Source organism: Zonotrichia albicollis, chromosome 5, assembly GCF_047830755.1.
Source record: "Zonotrichia albicollis isolate bZonAlb1 chromosome 5, bZonAlb1.hap1, whole genome shotgun sequence".
Taxonomy (NCBI): Eukaryota; Metazoa; Chordata; class Aves; order Passeriformes; family Passerellidae; genus Zonotrichia; species Zonotrichia albicollis.
The window spans coordinates 51414099-51426496 of NC_133823.1; the positions used below are offsets into that span (position 1 = coordinate 51414099).

The 12398-nt window shown below is 38.4% G+C and overlaps 1 protein-coding gene across 11 annotated transcripts in view; it reads left to right on the forward strand.

The window, feature by feature from the left end:
• ABLIM2 (actin binding LIM protein family member 2) overlaps positions 1–12398 on the forward strand; it is a 128429-nt gene that overhangs the window by 91013 nt on the left and 25018 nt on the right. For 3 of the 11 annotated variants that reach the window (XM_074541690.1, XM_074541689.1, XM_014266093.2), the window contains exons 11-15: positions 967–999; positions 3579–3699; positions 5393–5491; positions 10890–10991; positions 12283–12336. In XM_074541690.1, the coding sequence (XP_074397791.1) occupies positions 967–999; positions 3579–3699; positions 5393–5491; positions 10890–10991; positions 12283–12336 (409 nt within the window). The remainder of the gene's footprint in view (positions 1–966; positions 1000–3578; positions 3700–5392; positions 5492–10889; positions 10992–12282; positions 12337–12398) is intronic. The other 8 variants (XM_074541695.1, XM_074541694.1, XM_074541691.1 and 5 more) reach the window with 7 other exon arrangements.

Here is a 12398-nt window from a genome sequence, read left to right on the forward strand (position 1 = left end):
AGTACCACTGTCAGGTGAAGTGCAGTTCCTATGTTGGATTTTGCAGACTTTCTTCCAAGCCCTCTCTGCACAGTGCTGAACTATGATAGCTCCATTGTAAAGTATTCAAAAATAATTAAATTGTATTTGGTAAAGAGTTTAAATGGTATTCAGGTTTCTGATTTCACAAAATGGAAAGCTGCTGCCTCACCCTGAACCTGTCAAGTATAATCACTTCCTTTCCATGCTGCTGATGGCTGTGGCCCTTCTCAAGTGCCTGGTGACATCCAGGCTTGGCAGAGGTGCACAGACCAAACATGGACAGTGTTTGCAATCCAACATATTTCCTGGTGCTCCAACTATTTATTATCCTTGATATTACCAGGGGAAAAAAAAAATCCTGTCTCCCAAATTTCAGCATCCTGGCTTCTTACCTGCAGCTGCAATACTTTCAGTCTATTTGCTCACCTAACCAAACATAGTGTTTGATTTGGAAAAAAAAAATGAGCAGCAGATTGTCAAATTACATGATGTTTAATTGAAAATAAATAGTATTTATTTTCAATGAAACATCATGTAATTTGTATTTAGCAGGTATTTTTCTTTCCCTTAAAACTGTCAGTTCTAGTCCTGATTTTGGAGGTCCTCCAATGCAGATTTAATTAGGGTTTGTGTGTAGTTTCAGGCATTTTAACTGGGAGTAATCTATTGCCCTTCTCTGTGCCACAGAACTGGCCTCAGCATACCCCAGGATTCTGTCGTAGAGAAATCACTCAAAGACAAATATGAAGTTATTTATATATTAGTTCTTATGTACTTAATTCAAAACAGATAATAAAAAAAATTGCCCTAACTTAATTGACAGGTGTTTTTCCTAACTGTATCATGTGTTATACATGAGTAGTGATATTTTGAGAGTAATTCTTCTCACAAGTAACATCATGCATGAATTTGTATCACTAATTTGTTGTGTGTTGCTGTTTGCAGTCACCTCAGTTGCTCTCTCCAACACCTACTGAGGTAATCCCCAGTGCCTTTGTTCTCCTCTTCTAACCCATTTTGTGATGCATAACCTGGTCATATTAATAACCAGCAGTGTCTGAAATGTGGGGTTTGCCCCTTGCCTCTACAGTGCATGGGGTTTACAATTTATGATTTTCAGAGTGTTACTTGTGTTCAGTATGTGCTCTGCTTCTGGATTGTCATCTGTATGCATCTGTCTCCACTGTCATCCATGTTTCTGCTTTCCAAAATAAAGGTTGTATGGTGGTCACTTCTTCAAACTCTACTGAATAAATTATATTGGGAAATATGATTTATGTTCACATTTAAAGCTGCCAGTGTGAGCTGATTCAAATTAGTGCTCAGCATAGATTTCTCTTCTTTTATTCTCATTTTTTTATTCCACAAATAGTTAAATTACTTATACTATTTGTGTGCACCTACTTTTAAATCATTTGCACATACCTGAACTTCTAGGTCTGTGTATTTTGATGTTCATTAATTTAGTTGTTGTTTCAAGAAACATCACTTTGGAAGCAGTGAAAGCATTTAATGTATTTTCCCAGATAGTAAATTCAATTCCATATCATGGGTCTGGCTATTTTCTCCATTATCCCAGTTTCATGCACTGCAAAATTTTGATAATCGTGGAGAATTAAGGACTTTAGGAACTGGTTAACAGAGAAGTTAGCCAGTAGAGATGTAATTTTTTTGATAATTTAAAAATAAAAGCATGTTTCATGTTATATTTGGTGACAAGGACTAGGTTTGACTGTTCCTTACAGAGACAAAAGGTACACAAAGGTAAGGACTGAAACAATATGAAAACTTGATGTTTTGTAAGATTATAACAATATCCTTTAAATTCAATTACCAAACTGCCAATATTAAGTTCCAGAAGAGATACTGGTTTGGAGGTTGGGACTGCCATGATTTGTGTATACTCCCATGTTACCCAGCTTCTCTGTGCTTGCTGTCTCTTTTTAAGGAATCTGTGATCAGGTGCTTGGGCATCATCATCATCTGCAAACTTGTCACCATTTTTGTTGCAGGGATTTTTTGTTAGAGGAGAGTTCCACTGTGTCATACAATTGGACGCATCACAGACCATTAGCTGACACTCATATGGTATTTAAATATTACAAGACTTGTAGAGCCATTGCAATACTGCTTGTAATTCTCTCCACAAAGCTTAGAGTGGGTATTACACCATGTGGGTACAGTGGGAAGGAAACATAGCGAGCTGGATGTTGAGAGGAGTTGGTGGCAGAATTCCTACAGGACACTGCACGCTTGGGAAGGCATCAGTTGTTCTTTGCTTTTTGTAAAACTACTTCTGAACTGGATGTTAAAGCAATAATGCTGCTGGCCACTATACTAAGCTGATTTTCCCCTTTTGAAAATGTGGCTGGTAGTTCTGGGGTGACGTTGAAGGGACGGAGCATATCTTGTCCGCAGGATAAACCTGAAGATATGAAAATATTGTACATCTCTGTAGAGTCAAGGATAGTCCCAGAGAAGCCAAATTTACTACATTAATCTAAAGATGAATGTATGGACATAATTAAGTTGTTCTGATACGAGTTTGGGAGATGATGGTAGGGCTAATAGGATGTATAGTTTGTTTAAATGATGAATGATCCAGTGGGAATCACACAGATTCCTAAAGGCATCCCCATATTCATGATAAGAGACTGACACTTGATACAGGGTAGGATATCTTCGCTCTTTTCTGCTGGAACAGGAGAGGGGAAGCATTTTTTTGAGTATGACTTTCCATAAAAGAGCATCTGCAGGTTACATTTATTTGTTTCAATGAACTTAAGCCAATTCTCATGTGTTTTAAAAAAGGGGAAATTTGAATTTTCTTTTACAGTAAGTTTACACAAGTCACTTCCCCATCTATTTCATTCAGTAGTGCTTTTACTGTTAGGAAGACTCCAAGTTGCAGTTGCAGTTTAACTAACTGTTGAAAAACCAGAGGCTTGGAGGGTGTGTACGTGGTTTTGACTGGTGGAAACTGAGGATTTAGTGGGAATTGGATTGCATGAATGGCTCTGCACAACGGTGCAGTATTAATGCTGATGTGTTTATATTGGGTTTCTTAGGCTAATGATCATGTTACAGTGTGGCACACTGGGCAATTTATACACAATCAGTTTCATGATGTAGTGAAACCAGCAAATGCTGATTTTTGTGTTGTCTGCAACCATTTGCATCTATTCATATGGGTAAAAAGTGACCATAATGCTGTCATGCTGACCTGAGCTCATCTTCCACCCAATTTCATTTGTTCAGGAAATTACACTGTCCTGAAACAACACTTTTACAGCTCTTTTCAAATTAAATTGTAATTTTAAATTTATGTCTGTGCTGACTTTCCTGGCAACATGACCATTCTCTGGTACTTGGCAGAGCTCTTTCACTCTGCAGGTGGAGGTGCTGAAAGCCACCTCATTTCATTAGGATTTCATGGAATCTTAGGACAGCATTGACTCCCATCTACACAGCACAGAAACACATGAGGTGGCATATTCTGCCTGTTTGAGAAGTTGCTTCTCTTCCCTAATAACATGTGTTTTCTCTCTTCCTCCAAGGGCGACCAAGATGACAGATCTTTCAAGCAGTACAGGACATCAAGTCCTAGCTCTGCTGGCTCCCTGGGCTATGGTCGGTACACCCCCACCTCTCATTCTCCTCAGCATTACAGCAGACCAGGTAAAAGCAACCTTACTTGTTCTCTAGATTTTTCCATTACTTTGTGTTATGTTGTAAGTAGAATTGACTTCAGCAGTCAGAGGTTCAAGGTGGAATAGCAGTTCCTTGCAGGGATTTATTTACAGTGAAAAGCGAGTTCCATGGGAAGAAAGGAAACAAGTGCTTCAGGAATGTGCATCCAAGAAAACAAAACCAGGCATTTACAAAAAATTGATTCTGTGTAGACACAAGATAGGAGGATTTAAGGGACTTAATCTCATCCTGCTTGAAGATGTACATTCATTCCACAGTTCTTCCAAGCTGTGGCACAATAACAGTGAGTGCACAGAACCCAGGAGGGAGATCGAGTGACCTTGTGTTACATTCTTGTACCACAGGGTCATGGTTCATGTCCCCTCTCCACAGTGCAAGAGCTGGAGGAATGACCAGTTCTGATGGCTGAATTTTGAAGGCCAAGTTGCTTTAGTTGAGAAGTTTACAAAGTGTTTTTTGCAGCTTTGAGCTGTAATAGCAGCTGTGTTGGTGCTCTGGTCACAGACAGGAGGGATGATCTCATTTTGACCTTTGCATGGGAATGCTTTACAAAACCCCATTCATATCTGGGCTCTGTACAGGATTTTATCCTTGGAAATAATTGGTGAAATTGCTCAAAATTAATTGTATTTTTTCTCTACTCCATCATTTAGGTGAAGAACACAGAGCATTTATATTATTTTTTGTTGTCTTTTAATTTCATTGGGGATACATTATAATTCTAAACTAGTTTGGAAAATGCAAGTTCTTAATCTTTCCAGGGAAAATGAAGATTTTAGAGGTAACAGAAACTTTTATAGGATTTGAATATTTGTACTACACAAAGTCTTTGTCAAAGTGGAAATGAGGTGGAGTAAAAAGAAAATCTATTAGAGTGACATTAATCTCTGCTGAAGGTCTGGTAGCTGTCACACCTTATCTTGGTAGCACAATGCTAAAGCAAGGAGGAAAGACAAAAGGAATTCCAAATAAAATTGAATGCTTTAAAATTTAGAAGATAATCTTCATAATCACCATTTTTAATAATTGCCACTAATCCTCCAAACTATGTTATCCGGACATCATTGCAGCAAAGCAGAGATGACTTGAAAGTATTTTTCAAGGTACTTATTCACATATGTAACTTTCAGAGCTCAAATAACTTCAGGATGTTTCTTCAAGTATTTAAATTAGCCATGCACTAGAGTGTCCTGTGCATTGTGAACAAAATCCTAGCAGTGTGCAGCACCGACAGTGAGAACTGGACCCACTCGTGGCACAGTTCTCTGCAGAGACAGAGAGGCTCTTCCCATTTCATTTCACTAGACCCATTATGAGCATTTCTCATTCCCTCTTGCAGCTTTTTAATATGCAGGTTTTCCCCTGAGTGCAGCCATGCCTTTTGTGGTGCCTTTTCTGGAATATTTTCTGATGCCTTACAGTGGTTTGGGTGATGCCCTTTCTGTCTGCAGAAAGCCCCTGTCCCTTGGCTGACCCCATGGTGTGGCCACTGGCATGTTTTTAGCAATAACCAGAGAAAGAGGAAGACTTAAATGTAAACTGTATGTTTTCTAAGCATCAGGAGGAAAATGTTCCTGAAAAAAAAGGATGGCATTGTAATTTGTGGCTTTCAGTAAGTGAACTAAATAGTTTATTTTCACTTACTCTCTGTTGCCCCCAGCTGGTACTCACAGTCTTGGTACCAGTAGCTGCATCTCCCTGCCCCAACACCCAAGCCTTACATCTACATTCAGACATCATTACATCCCTTTCTTCAAAGGTAAGGTCCAGGAATGCAAAACCGTGCTGTGATAATGTAGATTTATTCAGCTGTGTTTCACTTTTATGTCTGTGCAAGCATGGCTTCCACTTGGATAAAATTTGTCTTAATTTTGTGCAAATGCTTCCTTGATGTACTGTGTAAGTTTTAAAAACTGAGTGGGTATGGGGTGTTTTATTTTTGCTTTTTTAATGAGTGTTCAGTGTCTTTCAAAGGGATAGAGGGAAGGAATTTGCTTTTATAATGAAACTGAGGAAGGAAAATATTTAAAACTCTGTTAATTCTAAAATACCTTTACCCTTTCTGGTGATGCTAAATAGTTTAATAAGCTTACACATTTGATACAACATAGGATGATCAGTTATCTAACCTTCCAACCTACATTTAGATATTCTTCACATTATTTTTGGCATTGCCAAAAATTATGACAGCTGGTTACATCAGTGCAGCTACACTGACTCGCAATTAGTCTGTGCTATATCTTACAAAACAGGAACTGAATCTCTTCTCCTTGCCATTAGTTTTTTTGCAGTGGATGTAACTTCTAGCAACCTCCATGTTGTGATTGAGGCAGTGCCGAGGAATGCCAAGAACCTTTGAGGCAAAGGCTTTTTTTTTAGTCAGTTGGTAAATGTCTGAGAAAGAAGGCATTCACCTACCACATTTGTCTAGCCCTGAGTCTGTCTTCTCTAGTAACAATATGAACTGTGAGGCCACGTGAATGGCAAACACTTTGAATGCCTGTTCCTTGACTCTCATATACTCTCTGATTTAATAAAGTGAAACTGTTGCTCTTGCGGTTGTAACCAGTAAAGAGAAGGGAATGACCCTCTGCAGGAGACAGACTTGCACATCAAGTGAATAGCAGGTACTCATTGCCTTTGGAATAATAACTAATAAGTCTTTTTTTGGGCCTTGATGCAGCCCAAAGTCAGCTGAATTTCACTGGGATAAGCAGAAACAGAATCACGCTTGAGACATCCAAATATAATCCTTGAGAGAAAATTTTGGAGGAAGGAGCTGATGAGATTAAACTGTTTGTTGTTGTTTTAGAGGCTACCTGCAAAGCTCCTTTCCACAACCAGAAGCACCCTCCCACACATTTCTTGAAAGGCTGGCACAATCCCTGGTATTCTCTGAGGCTCTGATTGAACTGTTTTTGTATCTGTCCTCTCATTTTGGATGGTATTATCCAACCTGATGTACTGAGTAAGAGAAACTTCTTTGGTGTGCTGCAGTGCATGATTTCAGTGTATGGAAAGCCTTTCCTCAAAGTCCTGTTGGCAGCTGCTTGGCAGCACTCCTGTGCAAATGGAATTCTGCTCAGTGCTACCTGCTGTTTCTCAGAGCAGCAGCAATTATTAAGTGCTGCTGTTTGGATGAAGGAGTTGTTAAGTGGTAGCTCCTTGTGCCCCAATAATTATTAGTAATGTGATCAAAATTATAATACTTTGCAATTCTGAGGCACTTTTTTATCAAGGAGTTAAATATTTTGCAGGCAGTCCCTTACAGTGCCTCACAGTGCTCCTGTGAGGCAGGTAGGCAGGTGAGCATTTTTATAATTTTCCTAAGTAGGTAATCCTGGGCCCTGCCAAGGTTGAATAGATTATTCACTGGTTTACACTGAGTTAATGTCTCTGTCCAAAATAAATCAAAATATTTGTTTCATCCTCTTCAAGGTCTCTAAATTCTGAGTTTCAGAATGTGGTTTTTTCCTTATCTTAAGGAGCCTTTTGATGATGTGGATGTGCTCTTTTTTTTTCCTTTTCAAAGTGGTTAGTGTGGAAAGAGTGGGATTGTAGCAATAGTTCGTTTGTATCCAGACCAGCCTTAATGTTGCCACTTCAGTTTTAAGAAAGTGAAATCTTGCTTATTTAAAAAAAAATAAGATCCAAAAATAATACACTGCTTTACTATACTAGAAGTATTCTTTTTAAAACCAGCACTCCTCATATGTCATAAAAGAGATTTCCTTATACTTCCAGTAGACAGATACATTACTACCCTAGGGAAATAAAAACAAGCAAAATCTTCCTTTTGATTTCATTGAGTTTGCATCATGTTCTTCCTGAGAATGACAGGGTTCATAATTTTTTCCAGTGACAAATATGATTACTAAGTTCCTGTTCTTCCATCAGTGTTCTGCAGTCTAGCTCCCATGAAGGGTAATGGGATGAGCTGTTATTTATCATGAAGGCAGATGGTTTGGTTGTGCTCTTTTAAGGATTTTTGTCCTCAAAATAAATTCTGTGACAACCTCACTTCAAGAAAGCTTCACAGTTCATGCCACTGCAAGTGATAGGTGTGATATTCCAAGCACCTATGCTTGGTGTAGTAGTTCTTGAGGTGGTGGAGTGAATGTGCTGAGCCCTGCTGAAAAAGTGTTTGCTTAAAACATAGTGGGAATTATCTTGCCTTTGTAGTGCAGGAGCACAGCCTCCAAAGCCTTTTTTTTTGGCTTTGAACACTTGAAAAGAATTAGTCATCAAACTTCAGAAAACTTCTTTTAATTTAATGCACCATGGGCAGAGATAATAAAGGGCCCTGTTTTGTGAATAGGCTTGGACAGCTCCCTCATTCAACCAGTGGCATCTGTTTGTTCTTCAGTCCTGAACTTAGACAGCTCTTGCTGTAACTTACTATAAAATTTCCTATCCTCACAGATAAGATAAAAGCTGATGAAGTAGGAGATATAAGCAATATTTTACTTTTCCTTGAAAATGGAGCGTGGTCTGAGCCCTGGTCAGTTGGCTCTACACACACAGGGTTAAAAGTACAGCCTGCCCTGTCAGCAACCAGAAGACACAAGGAAGTTTTTGTGGTTTACACTCAAGTTCAAATAAGCCTTCCCAGATTCTTTCCAAGTTAAACAACATGCAGGGCAGAGTTCAAGATTCTGGTTTTTTGCTCTTCACTGATCAGTAGAGAAGCTCACCGTCTGTGGTTGCTTACGGCAGAAGGCAAACCCAAAAGTTTAAAAATTGCTCTCTCTGGTAGTTGTCTTTTCTCTGAGAATTTATTTGAAGTTCATCTTCAGTCTATACTAAACAAACATTGAAAGAGATAGTTTATTGGCAAAGTCTCATTTTAGAGATTTAAATTATAGCCTAGCTTAAGTGACTGACTGTAGTTCCTACTCATTAACTTTCTACATGGGTCTTCAGTTTGCTTTATTATTAAACACTTACTTTGGTATGCAAAATGTGAAATACAACTACTCACATGTCTATCTGAATTAGTGGCAGAATGAAAGTTCAAATGTGCATCAGTTTGTGTGATTGGAGTCCAAGAAGAGCCTTTTCCATCATTTCATCCTTAATTCTTCCATTTTGAGCAAGTTAGAGGTAATGGCTTTGCAAACTGCTCCACAGAGATGATCCTTGCACTGAGGCATTTTTAGATTCCCTGTCCCCTGGTACTTGCACTTATATCTTGTGTTCCTGCAAGCTTATTCCTCTTAATTAATGCTTCCTCCTGATTCCTTGCTGACACTCTACCCTGTTCTTAAGAATGACTTTCTGTGTGTGTGTACAGTACCGGCACCTTGGCACTGCTCAATGAAGTGATTATTCATGCAAATCATATCTGAATAGAGATTTTAATAATATGCTAATTTTTAAGCAGATGAGAAATTAATACACTGTGGCAATTGCTTGATAACTTTCATTTTCTGTTTGAATTAGAAAAATCCAATAGCAATATCTAATCTGAGTGAAGAGCATTACAAAAATTTTAAGAACTTTGGAGGTGTAATGGACCTTATTTTTGTAGGTATCTACCAGTGACATTCAGGGTTCTTCTATTTAATAGGGATAGGCAGGAATCTGGGCAGCAAGCAGCAAAGAAAGGGGTAATTCATAAAGGTGTAGTGAAAACCTGTCCCCACTATTTTCCAAGGGCAAAGTGGGAATCAAGAAACTGAATAACTGTCTGGTTTCTTGTCTGAGGACTACTTGCCTTCAAGCTCATGGTAATGCACCAGATTCTTAGGAATTCCATAATTTTCTTAACATTTTGGAGAGACAATAGGCCATCAGCAGCTGTAGTTGGGATTTCAGTCTTTCAACATCCCAGATTATACTTTTCCAACAAGAAATCGCTGAGTGGTCACAGCTGAACAGCTTTTGAGGTTTAATTTTTGGTCTACTCTGAACTCAACAGACGCAAAAATTAGGCTGGATTAGTCAGTGTATTGTCATGAGATAACACAGCACACTGTTCTGACCTTGTCTGTCCTGTCTCTGCTCCCACTGAGCTGGGTGGCACTGTCCCCTTGGCCTCAGTGGTGCATGGCAAGGCTGGCTTTGGCGGCAGTGGGGTGGCCATGCCCCCACTGTGTGTCAGCAGAGACCATCCACAGGCATGGCCTTGCCAGCTCTGGAAACCCAGCAGCTCTGTGGTTGTGAAACATCCCCTTCATGAAGGCACAACTCATGCCCTGAGCTGCTGCACTTTCTTTACCCCAGAGAAACTTGCTACACCATCATCATTACCAGCCATTGAATTTGTGCTTCATCCACACTAAAACAACAACAGCAAATTAACAGTCATTTGATGTAAGAATAAATGTCATGTTTGCTTCCAGTTGCTTAACAGTGCTGTAAACTAAAAGGATTTTACAAGTCCCAAAAAAGTAGAGCTTTACTTTTTTGTTTGCCAAGCAGCACTATAATGCCATAGAGTGTGCTTCAGGGAAATAAACCAGGAGGAGATGAATGGCACATAATGAGCATTTGAAAAAAGAAGTGGAAAAATGAATATGGAAAAATCCTATGTGTGTCTTGGAATTTGGTGAAGTGACTATGGCATTATAGATCCATGACTTGATAATCCAACCTTGTTTGCATAAAAATGCTGTGGCATGTTACCTGTGGGAAAAGTTTGCAATTGAAAGCCGAATTTCAACATCTATTTTTGTCACTGATATATGCAGGATTTTTTGACTTAACCATAATATTTATATTTCTGTCTGGTCCTGCTTTGAGATAATTTAAACACTACTGAATTATGTATTACTAGTTTCAGGAGCAGGCTACGAGCCATAGCATTTAACTTTTAAAACACTTGATCAATAGATTATTCAGTTAAGGCTATGCAAAACACAGGGCAAGATTCTGGATGTTCTTATCCTTTGATTTTCTTTTTTAAGGCATCATTAAAAGAGAAATTTTCACTTCAAAGTAGGGCATCTTAATCTGATATCTATCAGATAGTAATTTTTGATGAGTTGCTAGGAGTCTGAGCCAATATACTCTGTTGAAAAAGAATGGGTTTTACAAAAACATATATTTGAAACTGTTGGATTAACAAGTCATTCTGAACAAGCTTTTATGCTTGAAATACTCTACTTTGCTTTCCATTTTTCTTTTATCTGCTTTCTTTGCTCTTCCCCTTGGAGGCAGTGAAAGTGGTCGGAGCACTCCAAGCTTATCCATGTACTCTGACAGCAAATCTTCACCTTCTGTCTATCAGCAGGCTCCTAGGCATTTCCATATTCCAGGTAGGCATTAACTGCTTAGCTTTTGATCTTCAATTTCTAGCACCTGTTTGTTCTCTTCTGAATGTAATTTTTTTTTGGCTTGTGAATTTTGAAGTGCAGAAAATATCTACTAAGTGAACATCTGTTGTTAAACTTCATCTCAGAAATAAAAGAAAGCTGTGTGCTCGTGTACCTGTATGTTTAAAAAAATTGCTTTACTGAAGGAACAGAATGAAAAATGTTACCAACAGTACAAAGTTACAGCAGCACTGGGTTAGTGGCTGAATTAGATGATCTTAGATGTCTTTTACAGCCTTAATGATTCTAAGATCCTATGATTTATAGTGTCATAACTGCATACATGTACTGAATTTGTGTACAGGAGGAATGACTGAAGGGGTTTTTGTTGTTTGGTTGTTGATTTTTCTTTTTCTTATCAGTCTATTATCTGAATTTAAGTAATAGTAACATAAACTTTAAAAGAAGCTGGAAGACTTGAGAACTGCAGGGGGTTCATTGTGACAATCTCTGTATACGTACTCTACTGTTTTCAAGTTCAGTCAACAAGCACATTAAAGTTACATCCACACCATTTAGCTTTTTGACTGCTAAACACGTCTACATCCTCACTGTAATCCTTTGTTTATTCACATTTAGCTTCTGTGGTTAATGTTTCTGTAAACAGACCACAATTAGGAATTCTATCTGCCACAGTACTGGGTAAATCTGATGTCTGTGATTTGGGAACACTAAACTGTGGCTCTGAGTGCTTCCAGAAAATTCCTGGAAGGCCAAGTTAGCTATACAATTCAAAATAAAGACAAATTATAGGATTTCCTAAAAGAATAATTTGTATTTACAGTATAAACATTCATACCTAAACATGTACACTTTATTACTAAATAATGGAGAAAATCCTTTTCCAAGTGTGACAGTTGTAGTAGTCTGCTGTACTCCTATATGAATTTTCAATAGTGGCAAGTGTGCTGGTTTCTTTTTTGCTGATTATGAAGTATATTCTGGTAGTGCAGATGAAACCACCTATATATCACCCAATGGATGCCACTCAAGTTGTCTTGGAGCATTTTGAGGGACTTAGAGGGATTATGTTGCACAGGTAGGTATAAAGGCTTTCGGCATATGATGCATAAAGTTCTACCCTCTTTTAATAACCAGTGAATGGCAAACCACTGAATGAAGGCAGTTTTTGCTGAAGTTTTGCATTGTTACTGTTGCTGAGAGGAAACGAGCAGTGTGGTCTGAACTTCTTGCTTACTCTTTCATTCTTTCCTTTCTCTTTCCTCTTCCTCAGACACTGGCGTAAAAGATAACATCTATAGGAAACCTCCTATCTACAAACAGCATGGTACAGTCTGCTTTTCTCTGTTGCAGTTTTATCTATGTGTCTTTGCAAAAAAATTGGTATTT